Source organism: Molossus molossus, unplaced genomic scaffold (genome assembly GCF_014108415.1).
Source record: "Molossus molossus isolate mMolMol1 unplaced genomic scaffold, mMolMol1.p scaffold_m16_p_11, whole genome shotgun sequence".
Classification (NCBI taxonomy): domain Eukaryota; kingdom Metazoa; phylum Chordata; class Mammalia; order Chiroptera; family Molossidae; genus Molossus; species Molossus molossus.
The window spans coordinates 62,093,564-62,113,655 of record NW_023425346.1 but is presented as its reverse complement, the minus strand read 5'-3'; the positions used below and the strand labels follow the sequence as shown (position 1 = coordinate 62,113,655).

At 36.2% G+C, this 20,092-nt stretch overlaps 1 protein-coding gene and 1 non-coding gene across 6 annotated transcripts in view; both read left to right on the top strand.

The window, feature by feature from the left end:
- Positions 1–10,926, top strand: part of PMS1 (PMS1 homolog 1, mismatch repair system component) — a 100,818-nt gene extending 89,892 nt beyond the window's left edge. Inside the window, exons 13-17 of one of the 5 annotated variants that reach the window (XM_036254264.1) lie at positions 2,372–2,532; positions 5,930–6,036; positions 7,350–7,408; positions 7,521–7,541; positions 10,897–10,926. In XM_036254264.1, coding sequence (XP_036110157.1) covers positions 2,372–2,532; positions 5,930–6,036; positions 7,350–7,408; positions 7,521–7,541; positions 10,897–10,913 — 365 coding nt within the window. In that variant the 3' untranslated portion in view covers positions 10,914–10,926. Of the gene's footprint in view, positions 1–517; positions 598–2,371; positions 2,533–5,929; positions 6,285–7,349; positions 7,409–7,520; positions 7,542–10,896 lie in introns of those variants that run through there. The other 4 variants (XM_036254265.1, XR_004958660.1, XM_036254266.1 and 1 more) reach the window with 4 other exon arrangements.
- A 3,730-nt stretch (positions 10,927–14,656) lies between these two features.
- On the top strand, positions 14,657–14,762 carry LOC118625937. Its single transcript, XR_004958785.1, has one exon. It is a non-coding gene; the product is annotated as a small nucleolar RNA SNORA76 (small nucleolar RNA).
- Positions 14,763–20,092: the final 5,330 nt, after the last annotated feature.

Sequence of the window (20,092 nt, the reverse complement as noted above, 5' to 3'; positions counted from 1 at the left end):
CCGGCCAGGGCAACTATGCCATTTTTTTAAAAAGATTTCATCACAGCAAGTGTTTTAAAGTTAGGATGCTAACTCTATCTATTATTCCAAGAGCATGTTTATTTTTGAGCTACCCACTAGGTTTCTGACAGATGCTTTCAACTCTTAGCTTGTAGATAGTTGTTTTTTTTGTTTGTTTGTTTTTTGTGTGGTATGTGCCCCTAGGAGGAACCGAACCGGAGACTGGTCCACAGGCCGATGCTCAATTGCTGAGCCAAACTGGCCAGGGCGTAGATAGTTTTTTAAGTCTTATTGAATGCCAGTACTTGTATGGCACCAAAGATGTAAAAATGAATAAGACAGTCTACAAACTGACTTGATTTGTTTGGATTTAACTTAGATTATCATCAGCATTATTTCTCATGTCAACAACAGATCAAGTTAAAAACATTCATGTTTTCTTTCTTAAATTTTTTGGCCTTTTTTCTTTATTAATTTTTATGCCATGTTTCTTAAAGCCCATTTCTCTTTCTTTTAGTGAGAGTTTTGTTGTATTGGACTTAACTTTGGATGAACAGTTTGCCAGTTATTACAAAACATCTTTGGATACAGATAAAGGTATATGAAAGACAGGAAGAATACATCTGGTTTTGAGGGAAAAGATTCTGAATGTAACCTTAAGATCTTTGTTTATTAATGAGCATAGCTTTTTGTTCTGCATCAATAAGATTCCATATTTTAGGAAGTGAAAATTTGTCAAACTGCTTATTAATTTGAAGTATTTTCCCTGAAAATTGGAAAGCATTTCACAGAATTTTATGAAAATGTCTTGGAAGTTTATTGTTATATGGTTCCAAATATCTGTTAAGTTTTCCATATCTGAATTTTGCAAGCAGAGATTAAAATATTGCTCAATTTCCTCATCTGTGGCCAAATACTTTTTACCCATGTCCACAAGTAATTCCATGAAATGTGTACAATTTTCCAGGGTAAATATAGTCAGTATTAGACTTTTCAATCAAATCATATTAGTGGCAAGTCTTTTGACTGATATTTTTGTAAATTTCCATATCTATTTTTATGTAAAAACTGGTGTACTACAATGTTCTGCTATCTCCTTGTTGCCTATGTAAACCCTGATGCAAGTCCCATTTAAGTTCCACTGGTTGCTCAAACTCTCATTTTGTCTCCATTCACTGAACTCTGTTGTATTGCTTAATAACTGATTATATATGTTCTTATACTATTCTCCAGTTGTTTCCCAGGAAGAACATTAGGATGCCTGCTCGGTTTACTGTAACACTATTGCATCTGCTGTCCACATCAAGGAACTAGTCTGTAACTGAGAGCAGATTAGGGATAGGATCATTGACTTACAAGGATCTGAAACTCTTCAAGCTACATCACTCCTCTTTTTTTTTTTTATTCATTCATTTATAGCTTGCTTATACCACTTTCCAACATTGAACTGTCTCATTTTCTTTACTTCAAAGTAACATTTTATGGACTTCAATATTAAGAACACTGTTACACAGATATAGCCAAAGAAAACAAGGCTGCTAATTTCCAAAATCATAAAATGCATTCTAATGCAAAATTTGATGCTTTGGAATATATGCTGTTATGAATATTTTACCTAGTTTATATATTCATTCATATCATTAGTTTTTAGTTTTATTTTAATCATTAACTTATTTAGAGTAACTTAAATAATAGATAACATGTGAGTTTTAAACAGTGTCCTAGTAAAATATTTTGAATAAAAATTAGTTATTTCACTTCCTCAAATTAATATATTAATAAGTTACTATAGTAGTAATCATTTTATAATATATGTATATCAAATTAACACTTGTACACCTTAAATTTACACAAGGTTATATCGGTTATATTTCACTAAAACTGGAAGAGAAAATTACTATGTGAGTATTTTTATAATAATATGTGAATTAAAATAATCATAGAAATAATCCACATCTTTAAGTTAGATAATAAACCAGTAGGATAGAGCTTGAACAGCAGCAGTTGTTAACACACTTAGAGCAGTTTTATTTTAATAAATATCATAGGACTCCATTTTCTCTCTAAAGAAAGAAACCTTCTAAACAAATGTAGGGAACAGAAAAGCAGTCCCTGAGATTAAATGATAGAAAGCTCATGTAGTATCTAGGAACACTTAGGACTTAATGTGAATGTGAAATCCTATGGAAATTATTATTTGTTTTCAACTAAGGAACAAAACTTGGTCCTTATTATATTACATTTTAATGAAGATTCACCAAATACTTAAATAGTGGTTTTGTTTTTAATAGATATTTTCTGGAATATAACTTAAACACAAATAAACTAATGATATTTGTGGTGTTTTGTTGTTTTATTTTTTTTCTTTTAGGAGCTTCCATTGCTGAAAACTACTTGGAAATAGAAGGAATGGCTAATTGTCTTCCATTCTATGGAGTGATGGATTTAAAAGAAATTCTTAATGCTATATTCAACAAAAATGCAAAAGAAGTTTATGAATGTAGACCTCGAAAAGTGATAAGTTATTTAGAGGTATGCATTATTTGACTAAGTAGGTTGGCTTGGTTTTAAGATACTTAACTATTCCTTAATAAAATAATAAATGGTTTCAAATAGTAAAGTTTCTACAAGATTTATTATTGTTTGCAAGAGGAAAATACCATTTAAAAAAGAAAGCTCCTTTAAAATAGACTGGTTGCGGTAAACTCTATTGTGTATCCTTGCTATAACATTTTTTCTTGAGTACATAGTGAGGAAGAGCCTTATGCATGAGGCATTTTGTAGTGAAGTTCTATTTGTTTTGTTTTTTTAGAAGGGATTCAAATTGTTCCACCTTTATACCAAATACTTGTTTAAAAAGAACTATAATAAGATTTTAAGCCATGATCTTTTCAAGAGCAGAAGAGGAGAGAGAAAGTGAAGGATGTAGGCTTAAAGAAATGGAAATTTTAGTTTTCTACCAGTATCTACCACAAATAATGTAACAGTGGGTTAAAAAATAGATTCAAATGTAATAGAAGATGGAGAAAGATTTTAAACTTTTAAACGTCCAAATATAAGATAGTGGTGGGAAAACAACAGTAATTGTCTCCATATTTGAGGCTTTATCCCTCAAGTTTGACTGATATATATATATATATATATTTTTTTTTTTTAATCCTCACCCAAGGATATTTTTCCATTTTTTGTACAGATAGAGTGGGAGAGAGAGAGAGGAAGGGAGAGAGAGAGAGAAACATCGACGTGAAGGGACACATCGAGTGGCTGCCACCCGCACGACCAACCAGGACCAGGGACAAACTGCAACCGAAGTACGTGCCCTTAGCGGGAACCGAACCCGGGTCTCTCCAGACCGCAGGCTGACGCTCTAACCGCTGAGCCAAACTGGCCAGGGCTTGACTGATATTTTTTAAATAAACCTGATCTTTAATAAAGTTTATTTTCTCCCTTTATAAAAAATGAGTTTTTGTTTTAGACTATAATCATTGTCTGCCTGTTGCATTCTGAGGGTCAGGCTTCCTCAGCCGGGAAGTGCACTTTTTATCTATTTCGAAGATTGTACTCAGTAGTTTTCTGTGGGTCCTTCAAGAGGTTGTCTTGTGGAACTTCCCAGCCTATTTGGGGCAATTCAACATTGCTAGTTTCTAGGGATGGAAAATAAATCGTGTTTGTGCGTGCGTGTGTGTAAGTATTAGTAGAAACTTAAATAAGAATCATTTGGGAAGAAAGGAGGTTTCAGAAATAACAGAAAAAAGTGGGTGGGATTAGATATAAATATTTTTACTATTGTTATACCTTTCATTATATTAAGGTAATAGTGGATATGATTCTTAAAGGAAGACAGTCTAGGATAAAAGAGAACTTCTGTCAGAACCACAACCATAAGAATGCTTCATTTAAGGTTAAGTTGAATTAGATGAAACAGATAAAGATAGAACATGTGAAAGGAGAACCAAGAGGGGTAGATATAAAAAGTTGGTGGAGGAAAGAAATTTAAATATAAATAAGTAGTATCACGTTCTTCACAGGTTAATAGTTGCTAGAAGACCATTAGGTGTGACTACTAAATGGAAGTGATAATCTTGCAGAGAGCCATAATGGAAAAGTAGTAAGGATGAAAGACATTTGTCAATGGTCAAAGTGTGGGATAGAGGTGTAAAACGTGTAGGCAGAAAGTCATGTGACAGTGAAAGGAAGAAAAGAGAAAATACTAGCATGTTTGTATTGAATTTGGTAGAAAAGATTGACTCTAAAAGATTGGATAGCAGATGTTCCAAACGAGGCAGGAAGGAAAATGGGATGTGATAGAAACTTTAGAAAGGAGAAACAGTTCTCTGAATCAAGAGCAGAAGGAAGGGAAAATGAACATAAAAATATTTTGAGGTAAACTTGAGAGAAGTCATGTATGATTCATGTGGTAAAGAACTAGGAAAGTTATCTGCTGAGAGTGAAGGGGCTGGAGAGACACTGGGGATTTGGGAATAGTAGAAAAAATGAAATTAAGATCTGTCAGCACTCTATAAAAGAAGGTTAATTAGGGAAGAACAAGATTTTCAGGTGGCACTCAGGGCTTGTAAGAGCTAACATTGATATTGGATCCAACCAAGAGTTTTGCCATTCTCCAACAGTGCTTGGTAGAATTTATGCAGAGGTTGAGATAGCAACATGACTGGTGGAAGAACAAAAGAGTAGGGTATGTGAAGAAATTTGAACACATTATATATACAAGAAACTATTTTAGGTGTGAGATTAACAAATGCATTACATTCTACTAGGAATCTGACTTCAGATTTTAGTAGGAGTCTAAAAGGAATGCAGGAAGCTAGAGATAGTATCCTTTATTTCTTATTTATTATTCATACCTTAAATAGGGAAAGATGACAGAAGGGTGCTGATGGGTTAGGAGAATAAGGAAGGATTGTAGAGATTGAAGGTCAAAATGAATAAAAAGAATAGGTTTAGTTGGGATAAAGGAGTAGGATGGTTAGGAATATAATAGGAGAGGGTGTGTGATTAGAGTAATGTTAGGATTCAAGACCTTCGAAGTATAACAATTTTTTTAAAATAAATCTTAAGCCAGATTCACTAAAACTATTTTACCCCCAAACTCAGTCTTTACTATTTCAGAAAACAGCTCTACCATACCAAAAATGTGAACGTGATTCATGATTCTGCATCCTTCATAAACAGTTCATCAGCAAGTCTTATCTACCTCCAACTCATATCAGGAGTCTTTACACCTCTCTCCATTGCCACTACAATCACCCTAGTCAAAAACTCTCACTAGGACTCAGTGATTGCCTCAAACCGTGTTTCATATGACAGCCATATATGAATTGTGAAAACAAAGTCAGGCCCTTGCTTAAAATTCCTCTGGTTACTTCCTTGTTCATTCAGATTAAAACCCGAATTGCTCACCCCATCTTAAAGGATGATGTGCCCCCAGTCTCACTCCCTTCCTTTTAGTAATTATGTTTCATTTAACCCTGATCATTTGATTCTTTCTGTTCTATCTGCCTAACTGCTTTTCTTTATCCATGATGTTTGCATCCTGGTTCTTGTTTAAATTGAAACTTAAATGTCACCTCACCTCAAGGAAGCTTTTCCTAACCACATAGTTACTTTCTATCATGTTGCTCGGTTTAATTTTATATATATTACTCACTGAAATTTTCTTTCTCTTTTTATCTGTTTTCTGTTACTTTGAACTTGAATGTAAATTTCACAAGAGCAAGGATCTTATTTGTCTTGTTCTCCGCTGTATTCCTATAACCTATGACAGTGACTAGCACATAATTGGTGTTTAATAAATATTTGTTGAGTGATGAATAATAAAAAGAATATAATTAGTTTTCTGTCTTCTTGCTAAGAATAACATATTTCTGTTTCAGGGTATCTCACAGTAAAGTGTATGGCTTTCTCTTCACAGGGAGAAGCAGTGCGTCTATCTAGACAGTTACCCATGTACTTATCAAAGGAAGACATCCAAGACATCATCTACAGAATGAAGCACCAATTCGGAAATGAAATTAAAGGGTGTGTTCATGGTCGCCCATTTTTTCATCATTTAACCCATCTTCCAGAAGCTACATGATTGAAACATGCTTAAGAAAATTGGTTACTATTAAAATTGATTTGGTCATAAAATAATCTGAATTCATTTTTAAACCTCCTCTGTGCTGTGTGAAATGGTTATTTTGTAAGTGAAGATTCACTGGTTTGTTTGTATATTGAAAAAATTTTTTAACTGCGGAAAACTTAAATAAACTAATATAGACTATTCATTTTATTTTGAAGAACCACCCTTTATAATAATTGATTGTAAACAACAAAATTGAAAATACCTAGTATTCATGGGTGGTTGGTCTGCTAGGTCTATGGAATGAATTGTCTCCAAAATTAATATGTTGAAGACCTAACCCCCAATGTGATGGTATTTGAAGATGAGGTCTTTGGGAGGTAATTAGGTTTAGATGAAGTCATGAGGGTGGGGCCATCATGGTGGCTTTAGTGTTCTTATAAGAAGAGCCACCAGAGTTTGCTTACTCTCCTTTTCTCCCTCTCTAGCCATGTAAGGATATGGAGAGAAGGTGGCCTTCATCAGAAATCAACTGTGCTATACCTTGATCTTGGACTTTTAGCCTCTAGAACTCAGAAAAATATTTGTAGTTGAAGCCACTAGTCTATAGTATTTTGTTATGGCAGTCTGAGCTGACTAATTCACTGGGTCAGTCCTGTGCAGGGAGAAATACAGACTCGGCTGGCATATCTCGTTCAAAGTAGGATGGTGAGACAGAAAGTGGGAGAAAGTGAGGAAATGAAGAAAATACATACCTGAAAATTCTGCCATTTGCCTCCTCAGCAGGTAACAGTTTAGAAGTTGATGTCTCTTATGTGGAAATGATTGGGCTTTGGGCTTAAAATTTGTCAGAGCATGGAAAGATCTACATTTTTAACAAAGAAATTAGGTTAAGATTATTGGTTCTGCGAGTGTCCTTTCAAAAACCAGGTCCCACAGTGCATCAAAATACTTAATTTACAAAAAATTGAAACACAATCTTTGATTAATATATTTGTTGTGTAAAGTAAAATATACTGGATACAGTGTCTCCAGACTCATACCACCTCCTATATTTGTCAAGGAGAATTTTTTAATTATTAAGACACTTATGTGTTAAAAGGTGTAAATTGTGATACCTGGAATTCTACCTGTAGCCTGGCCTTTCTCCTGTCAACATTGCCTGTTTTCTATAACCCAAATACTATTTTTTTTCTTCATTAACCCCTTTAAAAATTGGAGGGCCTTCTCAGGGAGACCTTTCTGAGAGTAACCCTTTTTAATTTACTAGGCAATTTGAGGAAAGAGAAGCTCACAGAGAGACTGAGGATGATGAAATCTGCATCATATGTTTGTACCAGCTCTAAGCGAAATTTTGGATTCATTTTCTAGCTAATATAGTGTGTTGCTGTCCTTCCACAGCCTCTTAGATGAATAAACTTGTGTTCCTTTTTCTTTCCAGTTGTGGATTCTGCCAAATCAGGTTAGTAGTAATGACAGCAAGTATTTACCATCCATTTGCTGAGTATACTGTGCACTTAACCTTGTATGATCTCATTTGATCTTCACAACAAATTCAAAATTGTAGGTGCTATTAAGACATACCAGAATTCACGTTCTTTACCACTGTTATACTGCCTGCCCTGAAAATAGGCCCTAGAGATTCATTAGGGTCAATGTAAGTATTTGGAGGCGAAAAGAAAATAACACACTCCCTGACACCACTCTTAGAAATGTTATATCAACTTTGGGCTGCAACCCTGTATTCTAACAGGGATCTGGGGTAGTCCAGGTGGGCAGGGGCAGGGCCAGTTAAGCTGAGGCAGGACTCCTAGTTCCCAAGGCGGAGACCGAAGCCCCGCCCCCAGGAGCTACCCTCAGCGCCCTCCCATCCCCCACAAGCCCTCGCCGTATCATCTGCACTATGGGACAACATGAATGGAGTGGGCGGCAGCATGGCGAAGCCAGGGTGGATGGAGGCAATGGCCGCTCTGGGCTGGGAAGCCAGCTCTGGAGATAAAGGGTGAGGCAAGAAGATACCGAGCGGACGGATAGCCTCACCCCAACTGACCATTTTCCTCATAAGGTTGGGGAATGGCCCTGGAGCAGAAAGACCCAACGTGTGAATACACCAAAGTGCTCTTGCGAACTTAGGGTCCTGCGGTCCCAGTCCAGGCTTTGAAATGAGTTATGCCGAAGCCATGTGGAAGTGAGACCGTTAGGCCCCTTTTGCCTTAAGAGTAGTTATATATGGTCCAACAGTGCCTATGATGTTTTAGATATTGAACATACTGAAAAATGTTAGACCTGAATTCAGATGGACAGGTTTTTTTTTTTATTTTTATTGGCTATTTGAGTCTGAGATTTTTATACAGGTTTTTGTGGCTGAAATTGCAGGAATTGCAATCCATCCCACCACAGCCTACATTTCTTACCTAAAAATATAAATGTGACCTATTTATTGGGTACCCAAAGTTACCAAGCAAAAGAAAATTTCACTAACTATATTGAAGTATTTAAATGAACTAGATTTGTTCTTGGGATTGTAGCATTCCAGATTGATTCAGGCAAACCAGTGTTCATGGATTCATAGCTGCTAAAGAGAATCTTTGAGGTGATCTAATCCAACCAATTTTACAGATGAGAAAGTAGAACCCAGAATTACTAAATGAATTGCCCACAGCTGAATGCCTGCCCCTGATTAGTACTCTACTAGTTACACTTTAAATGTTGATATTACCATAAACTAAAAGAAAGGTAGTATTGAAATCAAATTTTACTGCAAAGCCAAATTTAAAGGGAAGATTGAACTGCTTCCCTTCATTAGCATAAATAAGTTAACAGTTACCTTTTTCTAGATCTTTGGGTTGATCTAAAACTTGTACTTTTTCATCTTCAAAACCATTGTTATACTAACAACACAATTGGTCTCTCACCACTGCTGCCTTGAGATTGTTCTCTCTGCTTTTTTTTTTTTTTTTTTTACCACACTTTTTATTCCTTTTTAAACCACTACAAATAATGTAAAGATCCCTTATGTTTTTAAAATCCTGCCCCAGTGATTATCAAATTTGAGCTACACTTGGAGAACCACTGTCCTGTCCTATATCAAAATTTCCCTGGCAAATGTCAAGTTCAGTTCTTTTAGCCCATATTTTTTCTTATTGATTCTTACTAAAATCTGTCATCTCAGTTAACTAAAACGTAGAAGTCCTCACTCTAATTATATTTTTAGACATTGAATTCTTCATCTCTGAAATGAAGATGTTGAATTTGACCCCCAAATACACAATCATTTCTAAGATTCTGTATGTTTCTTCCTGTTTTGTCTTGAATATTTATTAGAAAGAATGGAATGACCTCTTTTCAGTTAATTACCACTACATTACTTTTTTACCAAATATAAATGCCACTGAACTAGAACTAGCCCACTTTTTCCATAAAATCTTTTAAACAAATCAGGGAAAAGGTAGATTTCTTCTACCCTACTCAAATTGAACTTGAAATCATTATAACAAACTCCATCATCTCTATTTTAGTTGTATACTCATTCCTTTGCTTATTCAATAATAACTTATTGAATGTCATACTTAGTACTGAACACAGTATAGAGAGAAGACATCCCTCTAGAGGAGGAAAACTTGCAGTAATATAGGTAATATGAGGATATGTAGTATATATTGTGGAAGCATAGAGGGGTACCCACTCCCAACTTGGAGAAACCCATGGGAGAAACTAGAAGAAATGAAGGATCTTTCAGGCAGAGAGAACAGAATGTGCCAGTGCACTGGTGAGCACAAGGAATTCTACATCACTAGATCCTGAGTAAATGAAGATTGGATTAGAATGATAGGCAGTTCCTTGATCGTAAAGGTTCTCATAAACCTGTAAGGATTGGGGAAATTTTATCCTAAGGATTTTGGAAACCATTAAAGTTTTTAAGCAAAATATACACAGTAAGGTTCAGAACACCTGAGCCAGTTTAAAATCAGACAATGTGATTGATCCAAACAAAAAGAAAGGCTCTATGGTAACAAATAGAGAAAGTCTATCTGACAGTTATTGAGACCCTCATAGCCTTGCAGGAGTTTTCACTTTAGATTCTCTGGGATGATGCCATAATAGAACTAAAGTGAAAAAAAGGTCTTTCCCTATTTTGCTAATTTATGCTGATAACAGATTACTGGAAGAATGAGGGGTCATTTGCCACTTCTTTCTGGACTAAGAAGTCAGTATGATTTCAGCTAATCCTGAGTTCCTTACAAACTAGAAAAACCATTTAATATAAAATTTTATTTTATTTATATATTTTTTTTAATCCTCATCCGAGGACATTTTTCCATTATTTGTACAGACAGAGTGGGAGGGAGAGAGAGGAAGAGAGAGAGAGGGAAACATCGATGTGAAAGGGACACATCGAGTGGCTGCCACCCGCACGACCAACCAGGGCCGGGGACAAACTGCAACCGAGGTACATGCCCTTAGCGGGAACCGAACCCGGGTCTCTCCGGACCGCAGGCGGACGCTCTAACCGCTGAGCCAAACCGGCCAGGGCTAATATAAAATTTTAAAGATGATTAAATCCGGTGTTTAAATTTTAATCTAGACTAGTCTCTGGAGCCTTTTGGAAACCAACCTAAAGTTTCTAGTTGTCCCTTAAATGAAATATATTTATAAAGAATTTATATATTCAAATATAATTTTCTAGGTAGTGTTTATGTCCAGATGCTTAACAAGACAAAGGAATGGCTGAAAATTTTAAAGTTATCTTTAATGTTTAACTTACTTGATATTTAAGAACTTTCTCATAGGCATTTTAATTATGTTCTGTAATTTAGATCATAGAAATGAATGACAAGAAGAAACAGGCAAGAAATTGTGAATGGATTGAACATATTTTTGGAAGAAAATGGTATGTTTTCAAAAGTTAATTTACTGTTATTTTACTTAAAATAATAGAGAGGGTATCCTTATTTTTGAATTTTCTTTCATTTTCTCTAAAGACATTGATAAGTTACAGCAAATTAACTTGCAAGAAAGTGATGCTATTCTGCCCCCAAATATAGGTGGTCCCCAACTTTCAGTGGTTCGACTTAGGATTTTTCAACTTTACGGTGGTGCAAAAGCAATGTATATTCAGTAGAAACTGTACTTTCGAATTTTGAACGTTTATATTTTCCTGGGCTAGCAATATGTGATATTCAATATGCTGTATGATACTTTCATGATGTTGGGCCACAGCAGCAAGCCACAGCTCCCACTCAGGCACACGATCATGAGGGTAAACAACAGATACTTCACAGTGTACTGTGTTACCAGCATTTTTTAGAGTTTGTGTTCTGAGAATGTTTAAGATAGACAGGCTAAGCTATGATGTTCGGTAGAATAGGTATATTAAATGCATTTTAGACAGGATATTTTCAATCTGTGATGGGTTTATCAGGGTGTAACCCCATTGTAAGTTAAGGAGCATCTGTGTATTATAAGTAACTCATTCATAATAATAGCAAAAAAAAAAAAATCTATGTGTCTTTGCATGTACATAGCTAAATATATATGAAGTATTTATTATCTACTTGGAAGTTTGCAATTTTTTGGTCTTTTCTTTTTAGCTTCCTGAGTCATATAAAAATCTGTTATAGATCAAACATTTCCCCACATACATAGTGATCCTTGATGTTCCAATAAAACAAGATTCCCCTCCACACGTGCAGCTTCCAACTTGTAGAAGATTGTATAGGAGCAATGAAGTTTTAGCTATTTTTTCACTTAAAACCAAAATAAAATGTGCAGTCCTTCTCTGCTCCCAAAGTTGGAAGAGTACTTCACATTTTCTAGGTTTCTTCAGATGACAACTTTGAGGATATTCTATGTATACTAGTTTATGGGTATGGCCCAAGTCAGCACTTCTCAAATTTTAACATGCATATGAATCTCCTGGGCATCTTGTAAAAATGTACATCTAATTCAGTAGGTCTGGGATATGGTCTGATATTTTGCAGTTCTAACAAGTTCTCAGGTGATGCTTATGCCACTGGTTTAGGAACTACCCTTGGGCTAACAAGAACATACATAATCCTTTGGCTAAATGCTAGGTTCTTGAGGTAGAATATAGATACAGCCCAGCCGGTGTGGCTCAGTAGATCGAGCATTGTCCCCTGCACCAAGAGGTCTCCAGTTCAATTCCCAGGCAGGGCACATGCCTGGGTTACTGGCTTGACCCCCACTAAGGGGCTTGCAGGAGGCAGCTGATTTATCTCTCATCGATGTTTCTAATCTCTCCCTCTCCCTCTCTCCCTCTAAAAATAAAAACATTTTAAAATAAAACAAAGAATGTAGGTACATTTTTTTAAAACCCAAACATACACCAAAAATTAAATAATCAGAATATGAGTTTGTTTATGGTTCTCCATTCCGTTTGGGAAGTGAGATTTAGGCTTTTTTATGGAACATCATTTATTTTTTTTGTTTGCTTTGTTTTTTATTCCTCACCCAAGGATATTTTTCTACTTATTATCAGATAGATTGGGAGGGAGGGAGGGAGGGAGGGAGGGAGAGAGAGAGAGAGGGAGACAGAGAGGAACATTGATGTGAAAAGAGCTACATGAACTGGTTGCCTCCCACATGACCTGACCAGGGCTGGGGTCGAACTGCAGCCGAGGTATGTGCCCTTGACTGGGATTGAACCTGAGACTCATTAGTCTGCAGGCTGACAATCTAACCACTGAGCCAAACTGGCCAGAGCTGTTGTTACCTTCTTGTACACACATCCCTCCATTAAGAGGTGGAGTCAGTTCTTTCATTCTCTTGAATCTTTGCTAGTTTATGATTACCTTGACCATTAGATTATAACAGGTGATTCTACATGCCTTCCAAGGCAGTCAAAGAAGCCTTGGAGCTTTCCTCTGTCTATTTTGAAATGGTTTATGTGGATAAGCCAGTTATCTCATTAGAAGTCAAATCTACCCTGAGTCTACCATTCTATAAGAGAGTACAAGAAAGCAAGGTGAAGAGGCCATGTGGAGAAAGAGATGCTTGACTACCTGGTTCATACTTGTTCAGCCATACTAGCTCAGGTGCCAGACATTGAGTGACAGCACCTTCAGATGCCTCCTCAGCTGCCATCTGAATTCAACTCTATGAGGTACCCCAAGTGAGAACTATCCAGGAAGCTCATCAACCCCCAGAACCATGAAAGATAAATTGTTATGTTACTATTATGTCTTTGAGATCGGAGATAATATTGCTTTTAAGGATTGTTTATTTGTACATCTGATTTGTAATTTTTCACATAATTCCCACATATTCATGTTGTCACCATGACATCAAACTGAATGAAAAAGAGATTAATATTTTTTACTGAATATTACTTTTTCTTTTATCTTTGATTCATTCCATGACCAAATAATAGTTTCTTAAGAGCATTCTCCTTTGAGCTTTACTTTTATCATAAAGAATAATTTTAATGAAATTTTAAAACTTATTCATTTCCTCCGTTTTGTTTTGTTATCCTCACCCGAGGACATTCCTTTCTTTTTTGTTCAGATAGAGTGAGAGGGAAGGAGGGAGGGAGGGGGAGAGAGAGAGAGAGAGAGAGAGAGAGAGAGAGAGAGAGAGAGAAACATTGATGTGAAAGGGACACATTGAGTGGTTGCCACCTGCACGACCAACCAGGGCAGGGGACAAACTGCAACTGAGGTACATGCCCTTAGCGGGAACCGAACCCGGGTCTCTCTGGACCGCAGGCAGATGCTCTAACCGCTGAGCCAAACCGGCCAGGGCCATTTCCTCAGTTTTTACAAGATACTTATCAAAAACACCTTAGGGGATTCAAGACACAGAGAGATTCAAAATTAAATGAAACATAATCCTTTCTCTCAGGAAGATTTTGGCCTATGAAAAGAGAATAGTCCACAAATAACTCTATTAGAACAAATGCTGAGAGAGAGGAATTAAAAATGCAGGGGAGTTTCAGAATAAATAAAAATCACATCAGCAATGGTGATCAGCTTTATAAAGAAAATTGCTTTTGAGCTGGGTTGTGGGGCCTGGAAATGTTTCTTGTTTGCATAATTTAAAATTAGAAATCAGAGAAGACATTCTAAGAATGACATAGGGAAAAAAGGATGGAAATAGTAGAGATGAAACATGATCAGAACTATGCCTAGATTAAGTGTGGCAGCCAGGTGTAATATTCTTTGTGTGAGAGAGAAAGTCAAGTTTAGTGAGGAGCCTGCTGCAGCAGTAAGGACACAAATAACTCATGAATCAGGGCAGTGACCCTGGAAATTGAAAGGAGGAGAAAAGATTAATGGAGATAGACTCAACAGAACTTAGTACCGAGATAGATAGGTAGAGAGATGGTAGATGGATGGATGGATGGATGATAGATAGATAGATAGATAGATAGATAGATAGATAGATAGATAGATCATCATAGGCATTACAAAAAAATTCAGTTTGAGTCTGTGCATAAATTATAGTACCATCAAGGAAGGCTACATTATGTAGAAGGACCACTGGTGGGAGAGTGAAAGTTCAATAAAAATAATTCTCCCAGAAAAATGAACCCATTTTCACCCCTGCTGCCTGTGCATGGTGCTGGGGAAGTGGGGGTCAGGATTCCAGTACCAGAGCACGTGCTAGAGCATAATTGGGGACAAAGGCTCCCCTCCGGCAGCCCTTTTAACCCCTTGCAACAGTGGGGGGGAATGAACCCATTTTCCAGGTAAATGTATCCTTTTTTCATTAGGTAATAGATCCAAAATGACTTTAGATGCTTTTAAAAATAAAAATTAGTATGACAATTCATGTTTTATGAAGACGAAATAAACACTTCTAACATCAGATACTTATACTCAAAATCTTTGAAAGATGAGTGAACTTTGCAACAGCTTAAGAGTAGATAAAAAACCCTGGCCAGTTTGGCTTAGCAGTTAGAGCGTCGGCCCGCAGACCAGAGAGTCCTGGATTTAGTTCCCACTAAGGGCACGTTCGTCAGTTGCAGTTTGTTCCCAGCCCCAGTTGGGGTCATGTGGGTGGCAACCATTCGATGTGTCTCTCTCACATTGATGATTCTCTCTCCTTCTTTTCTCCCTCTCTCCTTCCCACTCTATCTGAAGATAAATGCAAAAAAGTCCTTGGGTGAGGATTAAAAAGAAAAAGAGTAGATAAAAGTATTTTTTTTGTCAGATTGTGATACATTTATTATTGAGAAACATTCAGTTAAATCTCTCTAAGCATCATGATGTTACTTTCCCACAGAATAGATGTTCATTTTTTTTTTTTTTTTTTCTCTCTTTTACCTCTGTCTTCTTGGGGTAGAAATGACATCCACATCTTTTTTTGGGCATCTCCAAATAAAATCTTGTATCTTTGAATTGGAAGCAAGAACTAAAGCCTAGTCCTTCAATGATGCTTCAGGCTACCTCTTCAATTTTAGATCCATTCTTCTCATATCACCTCATCTGTTCTCTCTCTACTCTCACCATGCTATACAATTAAATTTTATTTATATAATCCTACTCTACTTTTAGTCTTCCTCCTAAATTGTTTCTTATGCCTGAAACAGTCTTTTCCTAATGTGAAATTTCTTGACATCTCTTCTTAAATTGCCTCTCATTTATAATTTCTTATTTCAAATATCAGAAAAGACTTATGCTTTCCCTATCATAGAGATTCATATTTTTAAAATTTAAAGATCACACTTAAACACTTTCTTAACCAGGAAGTACCAGTTAAAATTAAAATCAAATATAAAATATTATTGAATATTAAATATTAAATATGTCTCATTACTGAGTTCTAGTCAATTAAGAGAACAATACTAGTAAAGAGGAAAGAAAATTTTGAAAGAGAAAAAAAAGGTAATTTGAATACTGTTTATTTCCAAGAAGGATTACAGTGGGTTACAATTAAAGAACAAATAAAATGAGATTAAAACCGTTAATATAGCATAGTGGTGTTTCTGAGTGGATTGAGGGTTGTCCCATGGACTGAAAGGTCCCTGTTCCATTCCTGGTCAGGGCACATGCCTGGGTTGCGGGCTCAAACCCCAGTAGGGAATGTGCAGGAGGCAGCCAATTGATGTAGCTTTCTCACATCGATGTTTCTCTCTCTCTCCCCCTTCCTCTCTCTCTAAAAAATCAGTAAAAACATAAAAACCATTAACATAAAGAAAATATTCAAATTAATTAGTAAAGGAAAGAGAAAGTGGAAACAAACAGAAAAGACAAAAGGAAATAATCTGAATGGAGAGCTACAGCCAGAAGACAGGAAGAAACCTTAGGGTTGGAGCAAACCTGTGTTGTTTGACCACCACAAAAGTTTTTTATTTTTTATTTTATCCTTCTCACCCATACTTTATAGGACTTTGATTAATCTCACTGCCTGGACACTCTTTAACTGGCCCCAAACTTCTTTCTTTTTTCTTTTCTCCCCCCCCCCCAAAATAAAGTAACTGCTCCTATACCCTAGCACTCATGTTTACCACTCATTCAATACTTAGTGCACTTAGAATTAAATTTCTTATGTATAGTTTTAGCTCTGTTTATCTTTATCACCTATCATGGTGCCTAACCCAGAAGACAATCTATAATTATCTGTATATTTGAATGATGGCATTTTATTTAATGCTATCTCCCTTTACTTTCAAATCTGTAGGTATTGACTGGTATTACTCCCCATCTGAAGGACAGTCATGGAAAATAAGATTAAAAGTTTATTGGGCCCTGGCTGGTTTGGCTCAGTGGTTAGAGTTTTGGCCTATGGACCAGAGAGACCCAGGTTTGGTTCCCACTAAGGGCATGTACCTGGGTTGCAGTTTGTCCCCAGCCTTGGTTGGGGTCATGTGGGTGACAGCCAGTCGATGTGTCTCTCTCACATTGATGTTTCTCTCTTTCTTCCTCCCACTCTCCCTCCCACTCTGTCTGAAGATAAATGCAAAAATGTCCTGGGGTGAGGATTAAAAAAAAGAATTAGAAGTTCATTTGGAGCCTAGAATGGGTTGTTCAGTTGGTTGGAGTGTCATCCTGTACACCAAAAGGTGTGGGTTCCATTCCCGGTCAAGGCACATACACAGGTCAGGACATTGTATGGGAGGCAACTGATTGATGTTTCTCTTTCACATTGATGCTTCTGTCTCTCTCACACTCTTTCTCAAATCAGGAAACACATCCTCAGGTGAAGATTTTTTTAAAAAGTTAATTTGGAACCAAATTTTGAGGGACCCTAAATATCAGGCTAGAGATTTTCAAATGTGGTTAAGAGCAGCTAAAAGTTTTGAGAAGAGCAACATAATCAGAACTGTGCATTAGGAATATTAGTTTAAAATCATGTTGAAAATGAATTGGAATGAGTAAAAATAGAGATGGGGAGGCCAGTTGAAAAAAAATATTGTTAAAAATTCCATTTATGTTATATATAAGTGTCTTAGTAATCTCATGTTCATTGTGTTCATCCAACATAGAAGAATTTTATTTAGAAGAATTTGAGCCCTGGCCAGTTTGGCTCAGCGGTTAGAGCGTTGGCCTGCGGTCCGGAGAGACCCGGGTTCGGTTCCCGCTAAGGGCACGTACTTCGGTTGCAGTTTGTCCCTGGCCCTGGTTGGTCGTGCGGGTGGCAGCCACTCGATGTGTCCCTTTCACGTCGATGTTTCTCCCTCTCTCTCCCTTCCTCTCTCTCCCTCCCACTCTATCTGTACAAAAAATGGAAAAATATCCTCGGGTGAGGATAAAAAATAAATAAATAAATAAATAAATAGAAGAATTTGACATTCTTGAGATATAAAAATATATCATTTCTAAAGTTAAATTCAATCAAAGTACAATTTTATTTATTTTCATCTTTATTATTGAACATCTTACAGATGTCCCTCCTTTTCCCACTCATTGACCCCCTTGTTCCCATTTCCACTTCCCTCCCACTTTCCCCAAACTATTGTCTGTGTTCATTGGTTATACATATATGCATATAAGCTCTTTGGTTTATTTCTTCCCAGCACCCCAACCCTCTTCCCTCTGAGGATTGTCAGTCTGTTTCTTACTTCCATGTCTCTGGATCTATTTTGATCAACAGCTTATTTTATTCATGGTAGTCCATAATTAAGTGAGATCATGTGGTACTTGTCTTTTTCTGACTGGCTTATTTTACTCAGCATAATACTCTCCAGGTCCCTCCATGCTGTCTCAAAGGATAAGAGATCTTTCTTTCTTACAGCTATATAGTATTCCATTGTATAAATGTACCACTGCTTTTTTAACCACTCACCTACTGATGGACACTTGGGTTGTTTCCAGATCTTAGCTATTGTAAATAGTGCTGTTATGAACATAAGGGTAAATATATTCTTTCTGATAGGTGTTTCAGGCTTCTTCGTATATATTCCTAGAATTGGAATCACTGGGTCAAATGGCAATTTCATTTTTAATTTTTTTGAGGAAACACCATATTGTTTTCCACAGTAGCTGCACCAGTCTGCATTCCCACCAGCAGTGTACTAAGAGCCCCCTTTTCTCCACATTCTCACCAACATTTGTTGTTTGATGATTTGTTGATAGCAGCCATTCTGGCAGGTGTGAGGTGATATTTCATGGTTTTAATTTGCATCTCTCTGATGATTAGTGATGTTGAGCATTTTTTCATATGTCTCTTGGCTATTTGAATGTGCTGTTTGGAGAAGTGTCTATTCAGGTCCTCTGCCCATTTTTAATTGGATTGTTTGTCTTCCTTTTGTTGAATTGTATAAATATTCTATATATTTTAGATATTAACCTCTTATCCAATGTATCGTTGGCAAATATGTTCTCCCAGAGAATGGATTCCATTTTCATTTTGAGGCTGGTTTCTTTTGCTGTGTAGAAGCTTTTTAGTTTGATGTAGTCCCATTTATTAATTTTTTCCTTTGTTTTTCTTGCCCTAGGCAATGTATCAGTGAAAATTCTGCTATGTGTGATGTCTGAGATTTTCTGCCTACACTTTCTTCTGGAAAATTTATGATTTCACACGTGACATTTCAGTCTTTTATCCATTTTGAGCTTATTCTTGTGTGTGGTGTTATTTGGTGGTCTAGTTTCATGTTTTTTCATGTAGCTGTCTAATTTCCCCAACACCATTTATTGAAGAGACTCTCTTTTTTCCATTGTATGCTCTTACCTCTTTTGTCGGATATTAATTGCACATAATTTCTTGGGTTGATGTCTGGGTTCTCTGTTCTGTGCCACTGATCTATATGTCTGTTCTTGTGCCAGTACCAGGCTGTTTTGATTACAGTGGCTTTGTAGTATAACTTGATATCTGGTATTGTGATCCCTCCCACTTTGTTCTTCTTTTTCAAGATTGCTGTGGCTATTGGGGTCTTTTTTGGTTTCATATAAACTTTTGGAGTATTTGTTAATCAAGGTAAAAGTTTAAAGCCTTTATTTTAATTTTATCGTTCATGTTAGTGACTTAGGAAGATGACAAAAAACACACTTAACAAGAATGTTGAATTTATGGTGTACATGGACAAAAAGATGCTTTAATTTTAATTTTATCTTTATTTTTATAACAGAAAATATTCTGATGTTTGCCTGGAGGAAAAATTCATATTTTGTTATCCTTCTTTGTAGATTCCTTGTACTTATTGCTGTCCCCATGCTTTCTTCCACATTCCACATGGGCCTAAATATTTCCAGATAATCTCTTTTTTATTCTCTCACGTCCAGCCACTAATTAATTATACCTCCTTTTCCCAGAATTTAACTAATCTTGGCTAAGTGTTAAAGCAAAAGAAATTAGATTGAAAGGGATTTATATAAATGTGAATGATATAAAGATACATTCTATTATAAAAGGGGGCAAACTATAATGTGAATGACTGGGATATTTAGATTTTAAAGGATTTAAGCAATCAGTTGCATTGACTTAATCTATAATTGATTGAATTTCTGGCAATTAAGGGATATATACTTTGGTCAGGGAAATTCCCACTCTCATATACATATTAAGAATGATCCTAATATTACGTTCTTTTCTTCAAAGGAGGAAGAAACAGAC